Raw genomic sequence first — 24,639 nt, 5'->3', positions numbered from 1 at the left:
TGACAGCAATCTCATTATATAAGAGCTGTGGTAATAATCTCTCTGATTATGCCAGAGCTCAAACCATAGTAGAGATGGAATACTAGCAATTCCCTTGTTTTGCCACCTTTCGACAGATCTACATACTGGTGCTGGAGCTAGCGGTAAGCAGTAGTTCCCCCGTGGTTGCAATGCCCTTTTGAGTCTGCACAAACCGACTAACATGCATGTTTTATGGGTTTTCATCAGCTTGTCCCTAATATTTTCCCATATAGCCAAAGGTTTGAAATTTGCTCCTGACAAGGGCAGAGGTAAAACTTCTTCCAGGGTTGGCTAAAAAGTGGTCAGTGGGAAAGTGAACTTGTTACCGTGCCAAAGATATTTGCATGAGGAAATCTACACATGATTATTTGCCAGTGCTAAAATGCAGTTAGCAAATATTTTCTAGGTGTACAATTCCCTGACCTACTTCTGTAACTTGTTGTGAATTCATGGAAGCCGTAAATCTGCACTACAGAAGGACATATACCATGGGTGCACTTTTGCGACGATCTTTAAGAATTGGGCCCCTATTTACATTTAGCATTTTGTTTTCATTAAAATGTTCGCTCTCTCTCTCTCTCTTCATCTACCGACTGGCTTGATTGGAAGTGACCGCATACTGCTCTTTCACAAGAAGCATATTGGCACGCAAAATAGTTTTGTTCAATGACAGGAACTACTGTGGCAATGTTTGGTTTTTGAGACTGTTGGACCCGGCCCTTCTGGCAGGTTCACCCCCGAGACTTTTTTGCTTTTTATGGGTGACTTGGTGTAATGATTTTTGGTTTAGGCGCACTTTACCGCTGTGTCCCAGGGTAAAGTGCGTGCGTGTGTTGAGGTTGGCCTGCCCTCCCATAGGAATGCATGGGAGAATGTAGGTGTCCTGGTAGTTCCTGATGCGTGGGGTGTGCAGGCCCGTGTTTGGTATGTGCGGACTCGTGTGAGTGAATGCTGCGCCATGATGTGTGCGGCGTGCATGTACCTAGTGTGGAAGTGCCACTTCTAGAAGTGGGCACTTCAGTGTGCAGTATGAAATGTGTGGCTTGTCTGGCGATTGGCTGGTGGTGGTCATGTGACGGACTAGGGAAATCCCCAGAGTCAGGAGGAGTCACCCAGTGGTGAATGGGGAGTTAGCATGCTGATGGCTGGGGAGGAGTATACCTGGGTCCTGAATAGGACAGGGCTTTCCCCACACAATGCTGGCGCCGGCCCCTGTGGTGCGTCTAATGACCCTAGCCCTGCCAGTGAATAGGGAGAGGGGCTGAGCAAAACAAAGTGCTCAGGAACCTGTTGGAACTGGTTCGCCCCTTCCCTGCACCTTTAGACAAAGAATTTACTGTATAAAAAGGGGCTGTGTCCCCTTACAGTTGGTGTTCTCTTGCAGGATCATCTGAGGGGGGGCCTGCTGCTGCGGGGCGCCAGGAGAGACCGCCACTGGGGACTGCCTCCCTGCTGGAGGGCCCTGTGTGCTGGCTCTGGGCCCAGCCTTTGCCCCCCTGCTCTTGAAGGACTTCTTACTGGACCTTTTTGTTGATTTACAGCGCCTGGAAGCGCTCCTTGAACTTTGTAGCGCTGGGCGCGCTATTTTCCTGGTCTTACTATCTCTAAGCGCCTGGGAGCGCTTTTATGAGCTTTGTAGCGCTGTAAGCGCTGTCTGACTTTATAGCGCTAGGAGCGCTGTGATTCTGATAGCGGGTGCCCACCCCGCGATTCTGCCGTGTTTTGACAAGTTCGGCGGGTGCCCACCCCGCCGTTGTGCTCGTTGCTGTGCTCGAGCGGGAGCCTACCCCGCTTTATTGGAGAGTGAGAATCCCTAGCGGGTGCCCACCCCACCAGGGACTTTGTGCAGAGTAACGGGAGCCTACCCCGTCTTGAAAATCCCTGCCGCCGGCCCGGGAACCCCGCAGGAGCTGTTTCCTTGGGCCGCCCACGTCAGAGCCCTGCCGCGCTGTGATTGGTCCCAGCGTTACAGGTTGCCCAGCAACAGGGGGCTCGCCGGTCTGAAACGCGGAAACCGGCACCAGAGAGAGCAGAAGCAGAGACGACACGGGAGTCCCCAGAGCAACGGCCCGGTAAGTTGAGCAGGGCTGGGGGACGTATTGTGGGTGCCGGTCCCAGACCGGCTGACTCTTAGAGCGGCCCCCGCTTTTGAGGTCGCTCCAACATTTGGGGGCATTGTGGCTTGAGCCCCGTGTGGCTCCAACGTCGGGGGCATTTCTGTTGCACCACGAGCGGCCCCGGAAGGCAGCGGGCCGCTCCCACGACCGGGGGCCTTGGGACAGAGCCCCGTGAGGCTCTAGGGGGCTGTGGTTGTGTTTAGAGCCCCGAGGCTCCAGTTGGCGAAGGCTCAGAGTCCAGAGGGACTCCTACGACGGGGCACTGTTCGTTTAGGGCCACGAAGGCTCTAGGGGGCATTTTGTATGGACAGAGCCCAGAGAGGGCTCCAGAGGCACGCAGAGTGCCTGAGGTCCGTTCCACAGCTGCCCAGCACTTAGTGGGCAGCTGCAACGTTTAGGTGGTGGCCTCTGTGGTTTAGCTTGCGCAGCTTGCGCAGCCGTGCCCTGACTTTTCTGGACACAGAGCGTCCTAGCCTGGACAAGGCCAGTTGGCCTAGGGACTGCCACAGGTGGTGGCATATGAGTTCTTGCGCAATTGTTCCTTTCCTTGCACCTCTGAATGTGTTTTTATGCATCATTTGTTTTCCTTCCCTACACCTCTGAATGTGATGCATCATGTGTAACGTTCTATTACCCCTACAGGTATTGTGATACTTAGGTGGTTGTTTGCTTTCTCCTAGTACAGGTGGTGCTAGTGAGGTTCCAGTTCCCTGCGTGACAGTTTCCTAAGGTAGTTAGGGTTACGTAGGTAGTACTTACCTGATACCAGTAAGTACTGGTTGTGTGCTATATATGTTATTTTTGTGCTACAGTAATTTTATATTTGGTGCTAAGTGCTAAATATCTAAAAGTGCTAATTCTTGACAGTGGTCTATGTGGCCCTGTCCACTGTATATATATAATCCCTTGTAAATTCTGCCCGTGCCTGTTGGCACATTGTAAAGTGTGTGTTTTTATCTAATGTGTTGTGTATAATACAAAGGCTATTTTTATAGAATACCTTGTGTGGAGTTTCCTTTGTGGTGGGCCTTGGGTGTTGTTGCTGGGTGCGCGCGCAAACGCTTTACACCTTGCCTCAGAGATAAGCCTGACTGCTCGTGCCAAGCTACCAAGGGGGTGAGCAGGGGTTATCTTTGGCGTGTAACTTCCTTGCCCTGACTAGAGTGGTGGTTTCTGCCTGACTTTGGCGCAAGCCTTAGCCAACCAGAAATCGCCAGTTCTAACAGAGACCAAATATATTTTTGCTTTTGCCAATGTTTGTTATAATGATGAGGGCCCGGCAGCTCCCACAACAATAAAGTTACACAAAACCCACGCCAAAACAAGGCATACATTGACATAACCAAAAGTCAGACTACCAAACTCCTACCTATTGGCTTTGCCAATGCTTGCTTATTTTCATGTTCCCTATAATTTTGTTGCAACAGGTTACACTGATTTTTATATTATGAATATTTGTGGGAAATACTAACATGTATCAACACATTTTGTTAAACGTTGCTTCAAAGAAATGATACCTGGGATTTCACAGTAATTTAGCAAAAAAAAAAAGAATTCTGGTTGCATTTTTTATAACTATTTTATTTCGGAAGTAAAGAATCATCAATCTCGCTTTCAAGATTTTGCATATATTTGCATGTAATCAGAAAGCATCCTGGAAGCATTAAACCTAGGTCTATGTTGTTAAACCTTGCAAACCTGTGTACACATTTTTATATTGAAACCACTGTCAGTAGTGCAGGCTGAACTTACAACATTTCCTTAGAGCGCTCGCTCTAATAACAAGGCTTTGTATTAATCAACCCTTAAATACAAGGTTGACCAGCATTAACATATAGGCACAACTATTCCCTTAACTGCAGACATTGCCCTTCCTTGATCCATAATGCGGTAGTGTAATCTGGCAGCCAAAGGGTTTGTGCTGCAAGGGGTTGGCCTACTTGTCCCAAGGACAAAATAAACATGAAAACATCTTGTCCTTGACCCCAAACAGTATGGCCTGGGCTTCGTGCCCTTGTCAGCCATTGGCCAATTTCACTGTGATGGAAGGCAGTTCCCTTCAGTACTTACTGGGGTGTACTATGGAAATGTGCGCATTTTGAGACCCCAAAATTTTTTTGGGCTTTTAGCCATTTTCTGTACATATATATATAGGTAACCTGACAGATTGATTCCCAAATATAAATTTTACAAAAAGCCTTGTCAAAGCAAGCATTGACAAACTAGAAGGCTGGCAAACAATGTCAGACCTTTGTCAACGCTTGTTTATATTGGATTGACGGAACTTTACTGTACAAGGGGCAAACTGTTGCATGGGATTGAAAGTGCACGGAATGGGTTTTAACTGACACATTTCCTGCTTCCCAAATGTAGTGCATTTGTTGGCAGGCCATCATGCTGTACCGCATGTTGGTGTAAGCATGGTGCACCGATCCCTTTTGGTACAGCGAGATGGTGCCTCAGTATGGTTGACTGGTTTATTATTGTGAATTAAGCGGCATCTATGCAACACTATTTTTTCTGTATCTAAAAGCCTGTTTCATTATTTAAAATACAATAGCAGCCATTATAATGATACTGATTATATTTTATACCATATCATTCTTTACCATTAATTTTTTAGAAGAGAATTATGACTTGTTTATGGTTCATGTAATCCCCAAAGGGGAGAATATTTCTGTATTGTGCAGGCTTTCCCTCAACCCCTTCCTACACCTCTTGTTTCACGGCCTTTGGCTGGAGAGCCACATGAGTGCCGACTGTTCACGTGATAAGCTGGCTCTTCTCCGAAGCCAGCAAAAAACCCAAAAAAAGTTGATTGTCTAACATCATTGAAGATAGCCACCTCTCAATGCAGCTCGTTGTGAGCTGGATTTTGATTAGGTAGCTCTGGGCTGAAAGCTAGACAATCATTCCTCTTGGCAGGTGCGGTGCGTCCATTGGGGCATTGCCCCCCCGCCTCCGCACCCGCCCGCACCCGCAGCTCCCTCCTCTGTGTCTCTGAACTTAGTTTACTTAAGTTAAGAGACGCCGAGGGTGGGGAGAACTGACAATGCATGTCAGTCAGCATGACGTCGGACCGTGGGCGGTCCGGCGTCATGTTGACTGACATGCATTGTCAGACAAGCCAGGGAAAGGCAGCACTGCAGCACAAGTGCGCATGAGTGGGCATGGAGAGTAATTTTTAGCCCGTGCCCAGTCATGCGTACTTGTGTTTTTACTGCCTTGCGCATGCCCATTAGGAGCCCCTCAGTCTCCTAATGGGCAGGCGGCAGGCGTAGCGTAAGCTGTGCCCTCAGCCAATCCTGGCGCTGCAGCAGCGCCAGGATTGGCTGAGGGGTTGCCACTCCAGTGCTGACGTGGTGTTCCGGTTTGAAGGGGGCAGAGGCGCCAACGCGGACCAGGAGCAGAGGCGGTCAGGTAAGTTTTTGTTTGAATTTTATTCAGTTTTCCCGCTGCTGGCAGCTGCCTCCCCCCTCCTTCCGCGCTAGAGCAGTAGTTCATTCTTCTGGACCATTATCCCCAGTATTTCTTTCTTTGCTTGCTCGCTCGACACCGACCCGGCACTCCTCCAGCACTTTTACGCCCCGCCATTTTCAAATGTCACCAGCCGCCCCTGCCTCTGGGTCCCACTTTGGCAGTGCCAGTATGATGAGAGAGCCTCTGTGACAATCCATTTTCGTCAACCTCCTCATATTCATCTCAGAGCAGCTACTTCTTACCCCCCACTAGCCACCCAGATGATTTTTCTGTTCTGCCTCTCGCTATATGTCATGCTTGAGGGTACTCTCTGAGTGTGCTGATAGTATTCTTATGCTATATAGAAGTAAGGAGTACCATACATCAAGGTTATTTTTGCAGCATGAATCTCCTCGCAATTCACAGGCTGTGCATATTCCACCATCTAATGGTTGAAATTGTAAATTTCTACTTGTTCTAACCATTTTTAGGTCAAGCATGCACTGTCTGTTGCCAGGCATATTGTGTGTTTTTTTAAAGAACTTAAGTGACTTGGAGCCCTTTCATTGTTTATTGGTTGTCTTTCTTTGTCACACTCATATGCCTTCTTCTTATTTGTGTCCCAGCTTATCAATCTCGTGTTTGTCCCTCCCACGGAACATTACCCTCTTTACAATATTTTAGATTATCTGCCATCTCTGCTTCCACTGTTTGCTTTTCAAGAACTACTTTTTAGGTGGAGCCTAAGTAGCGCATTATCTGTCTCTTTGTGACATGATGTATCCACTCTGTGGACTTACAGCCCACCCATTGCTTTTTCATTTGTTAATTTGATTGTCCTTTATAAATGCTTGCATGCTAGTGGTTAATCCTTTCTCCTCATCTCTCCTTTTTGTCTTTTGTTTACACTCACAGAGCACCTCACAACTACTGGTATCCTTACGCTTTTCTGTTAATGGGTTTGTTTTGGGGAACTCTTTTTTATTATTTGTTTCCTGCTCGCTGTCTTTGCAGCTTTCTGTTCAGCTTCAGTTCCCATCACTGCTTGCGTTTCACTTAATTTTATCATGCCGTCCCACCAACACCACCTCCCGTCTGTCACTGCTTGTTATTTTCAGTGCTTCGGTGCCCGTCGAGTTCACTTAATCTCCTCATGCCACCCTCCCACCACCACATCCTGCCCATATTTTCAGTGCTTCTGCACTGTCGCTGCTAGTTTGAAAATGTATTTTACTGTAGTTATCTTTGTTCCCAAAACATGCAGTGTTGCTCAGCGCCAATGCTTTCCCAAGCTCTCCCAGAATCCGTCAGTATCTATTTTCTGAAGTACCGCTGTCTTGCTTGCTTATTTGGTCATGAGAGCTATTCTTTGTCTTGTTTCTGAGTTCGCATAAAGCTACATTTGCTGCCTCGCCCCCTTCTTTCTCCGCCTGCAACAGCATCACTCTCCCTCTTCCAGGTTCCCCACATCCAAAGCCACTGGCCTTGGTGGTACGACACATCCAGGGTACAGGAAGGCAGGGAGGTTGGTAGAAGTCACATGAAAGCTCCAGGTTCCAACAAGATCTTGAGCTGAGCCAGAGTCAAGCTTCAAGCTCACGCCTGGCTCTGGCCTTGAGTGGCTCGCCTGCCTCTACTCCAAACGGTACAACATACAGCAATCACTCTAAAGCAGGTAGGCAAACTAGTCCCTGCCTGTGATTCTGCATTCTTTGGTAACAAGTTTGTTTAGTAACAGTTCCAACATAGGGAGGTAAATGGGTAACTCATGTCGTACGTTGACTACTTTAAGTAGTTTAACGTTCTATTTTGTAAACTATTTTCACTGTTGAATGGACAGAGCTTGTTTTTAGACAGTTTTCATGTGAAATAGAGCTTGTTTTATCTTGGCATCTGACTGCTCCGAAGATGGCGCAGTCTGTGTATGAAGCATTTGAAGGTAAATTACCTGGGGCAGTATCTGCCAGTGCCGCCTTCCTTTGTGTCCACAGAACCAGCAAGTTCTATATGAGAACAATTTAGAGTAGTGCACCCCTGTGTGACCTAATAACGCTTACTCTTCAGCCCTTGTGTGAATTCAGTAGTCATCTACAGTGTACCTGCTGCAAAAGCCTTTGACCGTGTTCTACACTTTGCCAGAGCATAGCCATACCCTGTTATGCGTTATGATCAACTAAGAGTCATTACCGCTTAAAGACAGCGTCTTTATTAACGACCCAGAACCCCCACTGACTTTATGCTTTGGGCCCAACCCACAAACGCCAACGTCCCAGGATAATGTGCTGCATGGCTAAACACTTATGAGAGTCCAAAAGGCAAGACCTATTGGCTACGCCAATGCTCGTTTTCTTTTGTGTGAGGTACTCCATGGGAGTGCTTATGTTTTCAAGCCCTCTCTCGCGTGTGTCTCCCCCTAAAATCCATGTTGCATCTGTTGCCCGACTCCTTCTCCAGGCCCCCTCCACGTTCGTGGTAGGAGTAACATAAATGTTGTGCGAGGGAAACATTCCGATTTTGTGTGTTCAGGATGTCGAACCTCTTTCAGCCTGCCGTAAATACTTTGTTAATGGGCTGTATGTTACATATAGGTGGGAAATGTCTCGCACACTTCTATCTGCGGCCCTCATGCAATAAATATTGTCTGTTTGCTGTTTTTTGAACTGCAAAACTCTGTGGTAGAGCAGCATGGGTGTTGCTATATCAGCACAGTGAAACGATTATCAAATCAGAGTGGCTTCGGTAAAGAGCTGAATACTAGTATTTTAGGGCTACCTGACTTATTGTCAAAGTATAGTTTTTAAACTAACATTGAAAAGGGTGTTTTTTCGTGCGTGGAACAGTAATTGAAATGAAGTAACTTTTTCAGTCTTTTTTTCAGTCCCTTAATTATTTAGGCTGGCATTGGTGTGCGCCTTAATATGTGCTTCTTTCCCACAAAACTGTTAGATGTTCCCTAACAAAGGGGCTTTATAGCATCCTAAATCAAACGTCGGTGGAGGCATCCTCATTTAAAAGAAATGCAAATACGTCTCCGCTGTGTTCAGAGACAGAACGCAGAGATATATTTTATAACGAGAAGTGATTTTCAGGCTGTGTCGGAGCAGGAACTCTGTAGCAGCGCAGTTCAAAGGGCTACATGCCTTTTAAAGTCTTTAATAACTGCAAATTCCAGACGTGCAAGCTTCTAGCAAATACTGACAAACAATTGAAGAATACGCTTTATCTCTTTTATAGAGGGACATATAAAAAAATTATTTCAGTGATGCACTATATTTCAACTGATATGTATGTGTGTGCGTCCATGTGTATAGTTATAGAGACATATGTATATAACGGCGTATATATTTATCGATAGATATATATATTGTTTATTAATCAATTAAAACCATAAACATAGCACAATACACAATACCAAACAAAAAGAAGAAAGCATAAAATACTTCACCATAAAGCCTCATATTTATGGGCCTTTATATTTTCCTTCATCCCTTCCTGTCTATTAAAATAAAAAGTGCCCAAGACAGGAAATAAAAAGTCTCGCGACGACTTGATCAAGCCACAACAAATGTGTAGTACTGCCATTTAACGTTCTCCTACAAACACCACTATAGGAGGTGAAGTACTTAAATTCAAATTCAAGCAGCCATAGTAGATGCTATGCTAAGTGGGCCGTAGTTTTCAATCAAATATGGTACCCAAGTACGAGACTGTGCTTTGAAAAAAAAACGCCAATATATAGACACACTCAAAAATATACATTTGTGCACGTATATGTTCTGCTTTTAATCGCGATAAAGGAAGATATACTTCAAGTTAGCAGCAGGGTACAACAAAGGACTTCTGCTTCTTTTGCATCACACTTGCAGTGCAAATTGCTTTTTGGATGCGGAACACATTTTTTGTGCCTACACGTATATCATATAAACAAACGATTGAACTGGCTAGTAAAGAACCACACGATGCTGTTACACAGGATTTCTTAACTTATACAGACCGTCCTTCTGCCTACATTTTCAGAATAACACCACCATTGCCTGTATTGCTGAAACTATCATTGGCCATTTTAATGATTGAACTCATGCCAGAAGTGACTCAAGTTAAGAGGGGCTGCAGAACTTTAGATTAGGCTAATGGCAATTGTGGTTTGGTTTGGCAGTCCTGAATTATTACTTCAATCCTCTCCACTTACAAAATAAATAAATAATAATGCAATGTGGTAAAACATGTAGGAATGTATTCAGTATGCGGCGACTGAGAAAGGACGGCCGGGTACAGTATACCTTCCCTCAGAGGACACTGTTGATGTCAAACACTTTGTCAAACTCCCACTAACAATTGTAAAGGTGCACATTTTGAGGGCCATTTCATATAAGCCACACTACAATTCTTAAAGCGTCGAATTATAGACTGTGAGTGCATTACAAAGCATAGCCAGTTACATTACACCATGCTTTGCTCACATCACTGTGTCTTTACACATTCTATTTAAAGTCAAAATCATTCAAAAAGAAAGGATTGCACAGAGTAATTTCTGAAACGAGGGGCTAACAGTGCATTTAAGAAAATAAATAAATACAAATATAACATGCTATGCTTAAGAAATGAACCATTGGTCACTTACATGTGTTTTACCCCAGAAAATTTAACACGAATAAGCAGGACAATATACACTGGGATAAAGCAGGTCTGTTTCAACACTGAGTAACATCACAGCCATAATAAATGTGTTGGAATGCGTAATAATACACATACTATGGGTGCCCTCGCTTTCTACTCCTCCTGCACAGGAACACGTGATTTGTTAAGGACTCAACTGTCAACATGGAACCTTGGCTAACCCAACCTACAGTAGTACACTTTTTCAGGGACAGTTAATTAGAAATTCATACTTTATCAGCATGTCATCTATTTAAGACCCCAAATTAAGGGTTATGTTCTGTTCTTTACAAAACATCCTTTAAAAAACTATCTAGAGATCTGATTGCCTGACTGTTCCCTTACAATCCCTACCCACAAAGATTTTTACATTGCAGTTCAGCTAAACAGAATGAAAGGTACACTCATTTATTTCAATTTTTGCATATAGATTCACAAAAGTATTAAAGATGATGACACTGTTTATCTTCCCATGAGGATGCAGGGTAACGCCACAAATGCAGAGCAAAGCACAAAGGCCTTTAGGGTAGCATACCACCAACACGCCATACTTGAATGCTAACGTTTAAACTATTTATATCCGAGTTTTTTATGGGGTGGGGCGGGGAGTGAGATTTTCGGCCTTTTTTAGGTCTTTTTTTAGCAAAGATTCATTAGGATTCGTCAAACGAAGCAAAGGGGTTATTAGCAAAAACAAAATGATCTTCCCACATATAACTACACAGTGGCTACCACCACTGTGATATTTCTGTTATACTAAAAGATAAGGTGTAGCAGAACACATAAGATCAGACTCATTCTACTGCAACAAAGGGTATATGTCACTCATACCTACTGCAAAAATGAAATCTAGACTATGTTTCTACATACTATGGTGTTAGATCAGTAAGCTGTGGCAGTGCACTTGCTTTCAAACCGGTCCAACTGCGATTGGGGGGGTTTCAATGTGCACATTGCCACATATACACTTTTGTAAATATAGTATGTATAGAAATATTTTCAATATAATAATAATTTGGAATCTAGATTTACTTCCTAAAGCAAAAAAAAAAAGGAGACCTTTTGTGGGTGAGCTCACCAAGTAGGTTCTCACAAGTTGAACTGTTCAACTCCAACCACTACATGGCATAGCAGGTAAGGAACGTGTTTTTTTATTTTTTGCTGTTTTAGCGAACAGATGTGCTAGTGTCAAGACTGCTGGTCCATTGGGGGTCTTTGTACAACGAAAGTTTGAAAAAATATATATGGCTTTAATAATCTTCAGGAAAAATTGTTGCATTTAAAATGTCATCTACATAAAAACACAAATACTCAAACATATCAAGGTAACTAACAATGGAAAAAAGGCTCCTGTGTAATTTTGTAGTTTTTTTTGTGTTCTTTTTTAAAAATCCTTTGTTTGTATAATCCCCTTAGGAAAAGAACATACAGTATTTGGGGTGAATTAAAGTCTGTGTGTTTGGAGGAATGTGTTTCTCAGTTTTTATCTGCCCTGTTTTTAAATTGTTCTTCTATTCTCCATTGTAACCAATACTAAAAACCCTTATTAAGAGACTCGCAGTATCCCGATGCAGTACAACTGCACCCAGAATTTCCGCCACAAAGGTATTGAACAGTCATACCAATATATAATTACCCCTGAAGAGGAGAGAATTTTGGGTGGGATTTGTGTTGCTGCACTGATAGCATTATGTCCTTTCCACATTCTGGGCTGTTTATGCCAGACATATTCAGCCATGTCTTACCTGGTGAAATGTATCTGCTAAAATTCCCAAGCATGCAAAAGTAGATTCTCCTGAATTTTACGGAGGGGATACAGCCCAGTTTCCACCATCCTGATACTCCCAGTGCAGCCCAAGCCCACCATCTTTAACTTGACTTTTTACACTAAGATAAACTTGTAGGGCCACCCAGTAACCCCTACGTGGCCTGGGTCAATAGCAGTGTAAAACAAAAAGTCTGATACAGAGAAAATTTTGTTTAACCAAAAAAAAACTCATTTATATAAATATCCGTGCCTACATCAAATATGTATTCAATTAATGACTAGTTCAAATCATGCCTGAAATCACACTGTGCTTTAGTCTAGACACACAAATATATATATAAAACAAATTCTATGACTTTAGAAGTATATTGCTTTAGTGGTCCTTATTTTGGAGGATTAAGAAGAATAGGTTTCAAGAGAAATTCCGAAAAGGTGTCCTAATTTACGCACAGTCAACTAGGTATAAGCCTGTGACTTATGTACATTGAAAAATATTAGTTCACTCCTTGGACTGATTCCATAAGGAAAAGTTGTAAATGCAGTTTTTGTCAAGTCTCTGCCCAAGAAATTGTACATCTGCTACAACTCTGCATGCTGAAATAGTTATGCATTTGTATACTCTTATATTCTGTGACGTGCGTTGAATTCTGGGCATGCTCTTACAGTTTTTTCTAAAGTACACTGAGATCGGAAACGTACTCAAAATACAGGACTAACCCAACAAGAGTAAACTTCTGACAATTTTTTAAAATGTTTACTTATATGAATCGAGCACTAACGTTTGTAGGAAGAGAGTAACGCAGAAGGTACTCTGACTTGAGATTTGGCCTCCGTCTATAGATGCTATGGGTGCTTTGACCTGGATCTGGTTCCTTTCGAAGTTTCAGACCTATAGGAACCATATAGAAATGGTAGCACTACTCCTGCAAAACTCCTTATCGGATGTTATACTCCTCAGATAATTCTCTCCTTAAGCCGGGGTTTTCATTTCTTTTTCCTGCATCTCAGATGCCATGTTTTACCAAGAAAGTAATCACAAAGGGGTCTTTAGAACCTGATAGCACGTGACCTGTTATTTGAGGAGGCAATACCGCACCTTTTAAATACTAATACGTCCTAGTGCTGGGTTTCCCCTTGTGGTATCACCGCTTCTTTCCAAGTGCCATATACCGGAATGGGGAATAACTCAATAATGATTCATTTTTCTCTGCTCTATAAGACTCAGAATGTTGCAGCTTTAACACGTGCAGTTGTCCCCTATGGTATTTAAGCACTCCTTTTGGTTATGAATTAGTAGCAAAGTCGTGTGCGCTCCCTCGTGAAGTGAGAGCTTAAAACGCTCTCTATCGCTGTTAGACTTTGTCAGGTCTACAGATGGCGCCTGTGGGATGTTTTGACAGTTCACAGTCCGTCACCCACCTACAGTGATTTGACATGCCAAGGCAGGAAGTGAGGAGACAGAGCAGGGTGTGAATGTTGGTAGCTCGCAGAGGGAGCACTGTTTTTGACAAACCTTAGGAGGGGAAAGTAAGTTTGCTTTGGCGAGGGGAATCAGGATGAACATTTTCTAGTGAAAAAGACTGTTGGTGCCGCCTGCCACCTCCTTTCTTATTTATAAAATGCATAGTGTATGCAAATGAGGCGCATAAAATGGGCCGCTGGAATTATACGGCAGGGGATGGCCAAAATTTGCTGCAGAGTTGAGTAGGTTATACGGCAAGAAAAGTCAAATTATGCAGCACTTTTTGTGATATGTATTACTGCAACATTTTGTCATTTTTATACTTGTTAACACTGTTTAGGCACTGGTTGCCCCTCATTAGCACAATTTTAACACCCTAATATAGGAATACGTAACAGAAAGATGAACAGTTAATATTGCCAAAGAGCCTTCCAATGCGCACAAATACCTGCAGCCGCGCACTTTGTAACTTTTGAACTGTTTGAGGTAGAAACATTTTTTTGCTAAAATCTACAGATTATGCAGCAGATGATGTACTATGTGGGAAAAGGGGTAATACTATAACTATGCAAAAAACGCTGCAGCAGCACAATCGCATAATTCATGTGGCTCTGTTCATAACGTACCACATTTGTGCACAGAGCCTAATTTCCATTACATGGGTGTGCAACATTTGCCTTTGCAAAGAATCAACCATGTTATGCACAGAAATTGTATTTGCTTTTAATTCAAAGCCAAAATGTACTAATAAGTAAACAAGCATTGGCAATAGGTCTCGCCTATACAAAACCTATTGGCGTTGCCAATGGGTTTTAGCCATGTTGTACACCAGCATGGCTAAAAGATAGTGGCGTAGCGTAGAGTGGCGTAGAGTGGGGTTTTCATAGAGTAGAGTTGCGGAGCATGGAGTAGAGTAGTGAAGAGTGTCATGGACTGTCTTGGATTTGAGTGGAGTGGATTGTCGTAGAATAGACTAGGGGTGAAGAGGCATAAAATGGTGTGGAGTTTTGAGTCGTGGAGTAGACTGTTGTAGAGTAGAGTGGCTTGCAGTGGAGAGGCATAGAGTGGAGTGGAGTGATGTAATGTGGAGGATGCATGGCATAGTTGTACACTGCCATTACAGACAAGACATTTTCAATTGAAATGATCATTACATTTGCTCATACAGTTTAACTGATAAAACTATACAGTGCACAAACGATAATGTGTGGAAGTAGCATTGATTTGTTTTGATTGTTTTAAAACATTTGTTTCCACCACACCTCCGAATTACAAACAAATGTGCTTCATTTGGGCTTTCCTAATTGTTATATAGTGTGAACTATTTGCAAAGTTCATTTACAGACATTTACATTTTGTTGTCTGCTTGAAAAAAAGCCTTTTTGTTCCCAGTACCCTTCAAGATTGTCACATAAATCCTCTCACTTGGAAGTCAGAGAAAGAAAATAAACATCAAGCTCCCTCGGGAAGACAGAGCCTGACTTTTGCCCTGTGACTTTGAAGGCACAGTGTATGTGACAAGATAAGAACAAAATTTAAAGGCCTGTTTACAGAAAGTGGTAACTTGCAAAGAATACAAGGAGCAATGGTAAACAGGTTTTGTTCCACGGGAGGGACAAAGACATGCTGGATAGGCTACAACAAATAAAGCCAGCAAATAGAAAGCCAGAAAAATAAACTCCAAACCACAAAGTCAATGGTAAGGAATGGTGGAATGCATTCCAAGGGAAGCTTTCAGAATGCCCACAAGAAGTCTTTGCACAATCAAACAGCTGTACTGTCTGGTAGGCTTCGACTTGCAAAGCCACACTTGGACCTGCACATCTTAATTTTCATGCAGAAAGACAAGCCATTTTGGCAGGAAACTTACGAGATTCCCTGCCGAAGTGTGACTGTTTTCCCACTCTGTCACTGAATAATTTAACTTGGTCATAATCTAACTTGATCTTCAGATAGCAATTGTAAAGTAGTTTAGGTGCGTAGAATATGCATGCCTTTCTTAGACCTGGCACATTTAACACACCATTGTAATGCAGTGCGAAAATGGGTCGCAAATGCTGTTCAATTATGTGTTCAAACAGCATGAATTTCGCCTTAGCGCGCAATACTTAACGCACCTGCATGTTTGCACCCATCCTAGGAAAGCAGGGGCTGCTTCGGCAAGGTTGAGATGTTCTCGTAGTTACCCACGAGTCGCAGTTTGAAGTCAGTGAACTCGCACTGACAGTTGTATAGTGCCACGAAGAAATTGAGTAAGCACTAAAAATTACAGGCTATGCTCTATAGCCTCCAGAAAGATGTTTCCAAGGGGAAGTTTCCTTGCCCCAAGAGTACTGAGATGAGATGGGTGCTTCAGGGTCTGGAGCAGTGTATTGCAGGTCTCCGTACTGGAATAGCATGGGTTACTGCATGCCCTTGTTGCATTGGGAGAGTTCTTTGAGGATCTTCCGGGAGATCAGTAGAATTTGGACGTCTACAGTAAAAGTACCAGAAAGCCGTGTTCGGGTGGGTCTTGAATGTCAGGATTGAGGAGCCCTAGCGGAGCTTTGTGTCAAGAGTGATGCAGGCTGGCATGAGGTATACTGGCAGAGTTTGGTTTGGGCTCCTCTGCTTGAATAAGAGAAGATTTGCCGGGTAGTATAGGAGTGCATTCGCAAAGCTATGTGGTGGTCACATTGCTGGAAGGGCCTATTTTGTTTGCTGTATGGCTAAGGTGTATTGACGAAGTTGTGTAGGTAAAACAATGCTGGAAGGGTTTGTATTGCTACATATCTGCCAAGGTTACAGATTGCTGTGTGTTACAGTTTCATCATTTCATTGTAAATATGAGTGACATTTCAATGACTAAGTGACACTTTCTCGCAAGCAAAATCAAGCAATGAAGACGAGACATACATAAATATCAGAAATTACTCCCATTTGAGCAACAGGGAACTATAAGAAGATCTTGAACATGCTGCATAGCAGCAGAAATGGAAAGGCACTAACCTAGTGCCCTTGTAACTTGATCACACTGTTAAACACATGTGTAACCATTATATTAAACATTAAACAAGTCTTTCACAGGCAGTACTTTAGTAGCAATTGCATTGCACCAATTATGACAATGGCTCCAAGTCTACTGTCACCCTAACCCCCCGCACCCAGCCCCTTCCCGACCCAAAACAAATTAGAGTAATGCGTTAACGCAGTTGCTGAAACTGCATTGAAGAGACAGACTGTGTGACTGTAGTTTAAGGGCAGGCAGGCAGCTTATTTAGTAAACTTGCTCTAAATAGCACCATATCGAATATGCCACCTTACCAAGTATGTTTTTTCCCCGCATGCAATTACAACATGGTTGTTACAACGACCGTATTGTAACAACGCATGTCATTTCTCCGCAAGTCGGAACAACGACTTGCTCTAGGGGGGGGCGCTGGATGTTGGAATAGTATAATTTACTATTCCAACTCCAGTCTGTGCAACAGTAGGGAAGGTGTTGGATTTTAAATCCAACACCTTCTGACCCCTAGAGCAAGTCTATTTTCCGACTTACGGAGTGATGGCATGCGCTGTAACTACACGGTCATTATAACAACCGTGTTGTAATTGCATGCCTTGTTTCGGATTCGGGGTAAACGATATTTACCCACCATATTTATTTTCACTATGCATATATATCTTGTACTCTCAAATGAAACTGCTGACTGGTTGAAATGTTACAGGTAAGGCTGTATTTGCTTTTCCTCTACATTGCATCAGTACTACTCATTAATATATATTCTGTGTATTTTTTTTAATTCATGTGGAAGGAGTACCTTTTGGATAAGAGAACAACCCATAGATGTAAAGATGCAAATTTGATGGCCAGTGGTCAAATAAACTGGTCATGAGTTTTAGCACTCCGCTCCTGACTCCCGGAATCGGCATCCCGCAGTGTGCCCCAAACATCAAAACGGAGGGGGGAAAACTTGAATGAATGCCACATATGCGGATTTGTGAAGCACTGGCCGCTGCTTTCTGTAGCAGTGAAGATAAGCCCTTGAGTATTCCAGAACTTGGTAACACAGCTTCCATTTGAGTAGGCCATGGGTGGACATAGAGTAGATCATCCCATTTTACATTTTTTGATCTGTTTATTGATTTTTGCATTAGAAAACACACATAGGTACAACATATGCATTAGAAACAGGTGTACACTGGGATAATCTATATAAACGCAACAGCATACAGTCACGTGGAATAAGGTGCAGATGAAGCCCAGCCCCCATTGTACAACAGGTGATCATATTATGTCAGAATATACATATTGATGATAGCATTTGTTTCATCAGAAAAATACATTTCTAAACCTTTAAACCAACTTAACATCAGGCAACCACTACTCAGAACGGACAAATGGTGAATACATCTGATCAGCTATATGACCAATAGCTCCAAATATTACAGACTCCAATTCAAGAATTCTTCCTGGATTATATCACTATATTTTCCCCTTAATGGAGGGAGCACAGCCTCACCCTCCAGCTGAGTGCTAGTATCCTATTCTGTGGATCGTCTACTGCTGGGTTAGGGTGCTTAGCCACTTGGAGAGCCACGAGGACCGCGTTCCAGCTGTCTGAGATAGAGGAGATCATCCCATATGGTGTGGTTGCCTTGCAGAAACTTCACTAGAGGGCAAGCCTGAGGAGTCGGATGGGCCGCCAAACAATGCAGTGTCCCAGTTAGAGGAGCCTGGAGGACACAAGATGATAGCATTGATCTCATAACCACGCGCCAGCCTAAAAAACAATTTTGAGCATAGCAGGTCAGTCAACTACGAGATGATTATACTGTCAGTTCACGCACTTCTGCAAGGTGAGTAGGGTGACCAACCGTCCGTAAATTTCACTGACCATCCGTTATTTTAGTATGAGGTCCCTAAATTACGGATGCCTTACAGACATCATTCTAAAGTCAAATTGGGGAATTTCAGGAAGGTATGCTGTTCCCCTGCGAGAGGCCCCATGAGTTTAAAAGTTTCCACTCCGAGCCTCTCACACTTATCTTTTAAGCTGTAGACTGAGGCTGCCTGCAGCAGTCCCTCCCGAACGACTGCCTGTGGACTGGCCTATTGTCACTCTGAGACTGCAGTTGATTATCACAGATAGGATGACAATGGGCCCTATTATAGTGACATCATGTGGTGTGCCTTCTCCTGCACAAATCTTGATTGCAGAAAGGGCCTGATGTCTCTTTGCAAAGCTGCGCGCATACTGAAAAACTGTGAAGTGCAAGATTATCTCAACCTTATATAAACTTATTTTGACTTGTATTTATTTTGGTTGTCTATATACTTTTATACTATTGTGTGACCTCTTCTGATATGTCTGTAAATTGTATGTTTTGTCCCACATTTTTGTCCTGAATTTTGATCTTCTGTCCAGAATTTGTGTCCTGAATTTTGACCCTTTGTCCTGAATTTTTACACTGACTGTTCTGAATTTGCACCCATGCCATTTGGTCACCCTAGAGGTGAGCCGGCGCGGCGGCAACGGGCAGACCCAGTGGTGGCCGGCCTGCTATGACTGGAGACTCCCACTGCAACCAACACCATCACCGCATGATTCTGGCACACATTTGGCATCAGTGGACTCTGCTGACAGTACTCTGGGCTGCTGAACCACTCCTGCGGTCTGAGTCGCCATGGTTGACACTCGGCAGCCCGGAGGCCCGCGGGGTCGGGTCCGCGGGATCAGTACCGTCGCGGTGTGAGAGGCGAGCTCCCTCTGCTATTGGTTGCCAGCATGTTCTCAACAGCGAGTCAGCCGTCATTGGCAGGTTCGGGTCCAGTTGGATGAGGAGGTGGTGTGCGCGGCTTACTCAGCTGCGAAGCCTTTGTGCCAACATACACTCCAGCAGCAAAAATTAACTGGAAATGCCTCCCGCTCGCGCTGAGGGCAGCCGTCACCTGCCTATTAGAGTGAGTCTGACAAACTCACTGTGACTGATACTGTTATATGTAAATGTAAATGTAAATGTTATGATTCTCAGAGTCTGGCTGCATTCAGAATGAGAAGCCTCCAAAAGCAGGAAAGGCCACTGACACTGGTGGTGGGGAAACTCCGCAATAGATAGGGAAGGTGCTACCCTTGGATAATTGGTCTGGCTACTAGCATAGAAGGAACTACTGTAGGTCACATTAAAGAGTCGTCAGCTGCTGAATACAGTCAGCTGAGCCCAGAGCCGCAGCGGCACGAGCCCGAAGCAGTTCTGAGTTGCAGGCTGCTAAAATGTAATTATATAATATTAATGGTCCTTAATCTCTCAACATGTGTCAGGTAATATTTTATTTATCAACACAGACCTGAGCGGCCAACATGAGTCTTGCAGCACCGTCTGCACAGCACTCGGACGTCGCACTGCTGTCAGTGCAGCTCCGAAGGTCGCAGTCTCTCCCTGCTTCTCTTTCACAGTGCGCATGTGGTCAAGGCGCTAAAGTACGTGACTAAGTACGTGACTAATGCATTTTAATGCAGTGATGCAGACAATCACATTAAAAAGCGTTAGTCTGACGCTTGATGCATGGTACTTAGCTGGGCTGTTGCTGTACGGCTGAAGTGCATTGACTGAGTTGTGTGGGATATGTTTTGCCTACAGTGGGAAGCTGAGATAAAGGATACACTTGCTTCATGCAAGCTGACAGGACATCACTAAATTGTGACATAATGTGCTCCGAAACCTCAACAGCAGCTCTGGACTTCCTTGTTGACTGAGTTTCAATATGGAGATGTAGTTCCTCAGTCTGGCCTTTAGTGATGAAGAGGCATTTACTGGATGATAGAGGGACTGACGTTAAAGTACACATTTTTTGCAGGCCTGTGCAGTGATGAGTGCGTGATGTGATATCTAAACTCCTGCCATGTTTCAATAGAATTGTTCAGTAATTGGACCCAGCAGGCTTGCTGTCTGGGACTGTGATAGAATTCGAAGTGGTGATCCCAACGTTTTCTTTTTCTCCCTACCTCCACAGATGGATAGCTAATAATGGCTGCTGAGATGCCAACGAGCAGGCCACTCCAGTGTTCCCGTTTGCCTCCATGTAGGGTGACCAGCTAGCATGGGGGCAAATTCAGGAAGGCGAGTGTGAAAATTAAGGACAAAGGGTCATAATTCAGGACAGAAGGTCAGAATTCAGGACAAAAATTTGTGACAAAAGGTACATTTTACAGACACATCAGAGAAGGTCACGCAATAGTATAGGAGTACGTAAATAGACAACCAACAGAAGTACAAGTCAAAATAAGTTTATATTAGGTTGCGACAATCACTGACTTTGCATTTTTTGGTATGAATGAAGCTTTGAGCAACTGTGCGGGTATTTTTGTGGTATTTCATATCATCATAATGTATTTATATGGTTACTGCACTGGGTTTGTCCCATCTCACAGATGAGAGCCAAGTAGAGCAAATATTGCCTATGATTATTGAACATAGTTTTGAGAGGTCACTCTCTGGCTCACAGTCAGAGATTGACTCCTCTAAAAGATTCTGATTGTTGTGGGGGAGAAGATGAAGTACCAAATACTGTCTGCATGGTGTCTGCACAGGGCAAGTGGAGTAAACTTACTAGTGAAAAGAGGTCACCCTGTGACTGCACAGAGAGGCCCATTATCATTCTGGTAGTGATAATTAGGCCGACATACAGAGTGATAATGAGCCGATAGCAATAGCAATCTGTGCCAGTTTGGGGAGGGGCTGTTGCAGGCCACTGATCACAGCAGGAGCGCGAGCTGTCCCCTGCAGTGAGAGTTACAGAACTTTCAGGCTGCTTGCAGGGAGACAGCTCGCTGCAATGTGCAGAATTACAGAAAAAAGGTGTCCGTGAAAGAAATCCTTACGGACAACGGACAGTGGCTCAAATAATGACCGGTCCGTGAAATTTACGGACAGTTGGTCGCCCTACCCACATGCAGCTGAGAACTGTACGACCGCTTAGAACGCAGTTTTTTTTTTTGTACGGTCACACGGCAGTTTTTGGTCTCCGTTAAGTGTTCATTTCCTCTTCTATTTGTTTCTCTTCCTGTATTCGGTCTGCCTCTCTTGTTCTGCCTATGTCCTCGTGCATTCTCTCCTCATTAGTTTTACTTTATGTAAAACTTTTTTTCTTTTGGAGGTTGTGTATGGGGTTGCATCTATTGACTAGTGGGCTATTTCATGGCTATATCGGAGCTTGAAAATAATTTGGCACAAAATGGCAGCAGTTTGTCAGATGGGTCTGTACTTGGTATTAAGTGGCAGCATCTGAATATATAAAGTTGTAACTGGCATAGGATTACAACACCTATCTGTTTGTGCCTGGTTGTTTCTAGCGTTTAATCTCGTCTGGTCCATAGCGTCGTCCACTCATACGAAATGATCACCAAAATGATCCTTTAATAATATTAGAGGTTATCTACCTCTGGGGACATTTCGTCCTTTGGCACTCCCAGAAGTGAGTTATTACCCACCTCATCGATTCCACCCTGTGGAATGGAAAAGCGTCATCTTTAAAATGGCTTGTTTAATGCCAACGCAGCAGTCTTAAAGGAACTATTTTCCTATCTGTTCCCAATAAACGTTAAATTTGAGAGGCATCAGGCATAAATATGAGCAAAGCCAGTAGGTCATGCCTTTTGGCTGCCTCTCTGGATCTATTTGCTTAGCCATTACTTTTTGTCGATGCTGTTGACTATCGGCAAAAATAGAAAACATGCATTGGCAAAGCAAATAGTTCTGCCGTTGGCATACTGGCAGCGACAGCTCCACCACTAAGGCAGAGGAGCGTCACCTCACTGCTCTAAAGCAGTGCAAAAGGAAAATAAAATGATAATAACAGAACATTATGATCATTTTATTTTTAGTATTGCAGTTGATAGGTTAGGGCGGGGCGTGGCTGGGCTCAAGTGACGCGAGGAAGGAGGGGAGTGGTTGCTGCACCTTTAGTGCGCATGACTGTTGACTGGCCACTCGGGCCAGCCAAACAGTCATGCGCACTTTGCATGTTCTCCACCAGGCTGCATTGCACAGCCTGGGTGGAGAACATCCACAGCCTCCCAGTCCCTCTTTCAGTGTTGAACCTCAGCGTTCAGACAAACAGCAGCGTTGTGATTGGCTTGGAGAGCCTGTGTGCTTCCTGGTTCCTGCGTCAGAGAGGGCCGGCGGCGGCACCCAGCAAGTACATTCTTTTTTGCTTTTTTCCCCTAAACCCCCCCCCCCCCTTCTTCCCCACCTTCCCCCGCCACCGTTCTCTACCAGCCACCACTGCATGCTGGTGCAGTGGTGATTTTATAAATATGTATTTACATTTTTATAGCAAACGTGCACCATAAAAAGATATAAAAATCAGGGCCCAAGATAAATGTGGCCACCATATGCTTGTAATAAAAATGAAAAATGTAAAAAACGTTCACTGGTGTGTCTGTTTTACTAGGAATAATTGTTTTTAAAATAAAATATAAGCCTTCTAGTTGTGCTGTGCATTTTACCATCATTTTCTGTGACGGTGAGAAGAAAAAATCATCACCCAACCACAAACTCGGATTACAGGCAGCTACAATGTCACTTCAGCACTTTATAACCGCAACTTGAAAAAGCAGATGGGAAATAATTCACCATCTAACCGGTCACCAGAAATGCAGGCAAAACATGTAGCTGTTTTTTTAAAGATAATATACATGAATACAATTTGAAAAAACACATTTTGAAAGAGATTTATCACTGACTAGAAAGCAACTATTTTTAAGAGGGTGTGAACAATGTGCACAGGCGTTGTGTACTCACTCAAAGTGAAGGTAGCAAAGGAGAAGCTTGAGGCAGGGGAGAGAAGAATACCTTTTTTTTAAAGCACATAACATTTGGCTAGAGGGGATTGCAGAAGTGATATGCGAGCTAGAAAGCGGCGAAGAGGGAGCATCTTTGAGCTCACCGGTGGCAGCTATTTGAGGTGGGAAGTAGCACACAAGGGAGTGAGCTAGAAAACACACTCACTCAATTGGAATGCAGAACAAAAAAAACAAAAAAAATGTAGTTCCATGAATGTAAGCTATAAGATTACAAGCCAGCCATTAAAACATATAAAAGAAGCTATGGCCAAGGTAAATGACAAACACGAGGGACAAGGCAATCCATCTAAGAAGATTCAAACAAAACCTAATAAAATGTGGTAACCAATGGGCTGATCCAAAGCTCACTGTGCATATTGGGTTTGTCCACAATGTCTTCAACATCAGACTTGATAAAAGCTGTCTTAGGCAAGACCTAAAAGGGCGTTTCCATTTCAGTGATTTTAGACTCTGTTCCGTTGGTAAAAAGTAAGAAAATCTCCTCTAACCGACTGCTGCCTCACATTTCTGAACTGTTAACTCAGTCAGTGAAAACCTTCTCTTTTTTGTACTTTGTCTACAATGAAAGAGCTTTTTTGCAGCGTTTTGGAGTCTTAAATCGTTGTACTTTACATTTTAAGTTATTAAAGTTCCTTAGTAACTGTTTTCCCCTTCTCCTTACCGTTGTCCTTTCTTTGTCTTCACAGAAAGGTATTCCCATTGCTCAGTTCTGCAAGGAATTTAATGAGAAGACTAAAGACATCAAGGAGGGGATCCCGCTGCCAGTCAAGATTCATGTGAAGGTGAGAGTTTCTCATCTATTTTGAGAAGCGGTTTTACAAGAAGTGAGTGCTTGATGGGGTGTTGGGGAAGATATGGATATTATCTGTGTCGGTTTTTAGTTCACTAGGTAGATTTCCAAAGAAACAGGGGTGCCTTGGAGTAGTGCTTCGTTCTTACTACAATGGAAATTTATAGGCCATTGACGCTGAAAAACAGATCGGTAAAAATGATATTGAAGAAAAAAAAAGTTTCAGTATGTGCTTGGGAAAGAAGCTCTACAGAACTTAATGAACAAGAATACATTCTGGGGTGTTGTAAGGTTTTCAGTGTGTCTTGCAGCAAACAAACAGGATGGACTGCCCAAAATCCATAAGGAAAGACTTCTAAAATCGTTCACAAGTGAGCTGATGAAATAATCTTGGGCTCGCTCTGGGACAATCTGGGTTTATCATGGCGAAATTTTTAAATGAGATTATTTGGGAGTCATCACAAATATTGCCCTAATATGGTGTTCTGATTACCTTACTAGAAAATGTGATAGCTCTGAAA

At 43.5% G+C, this 24,639-nt stretch overlaps 1 protein-coding gene across 1 annotated transcript in view; it reads left to right on the top strand.

Annotated features, from left to right (window-relative positions):
* Positions 1–24,639, top strand: part of MRPL11 (mitochondrial ribosomal protein L11) — a 701,579-nt gene that overhangs the window by 496,253 nt on the left and 180,687 nt on the right. The window contains exon 3 of the mRNA XM_085625435.1: positions 24,015–24,110. Coding sequence (XP_085481561.1) covers positions 24,015–24,110 — 96 coding nt within the window. The remainder of the gene's footprint in view (positions 1–24,014; positions 24,111–24,639) is intronic.

This window comes from Triturus cristatus, chromosome 9 (genome assembly GCF_964204655.1).
Source record: "Triturus cristatus chromosome 9, aTriCri1.1, whole genome shotgun sequence".
NCBI classification, from domain to species: Eukaryota; Metazoa; Chordata; class Amphibia; order Caudata; family Salamandridae; genus Triturus; species Triturus cristatus.
This window is presented reverse-complemented; position numbering and strand designations above follow the sequence as displayed.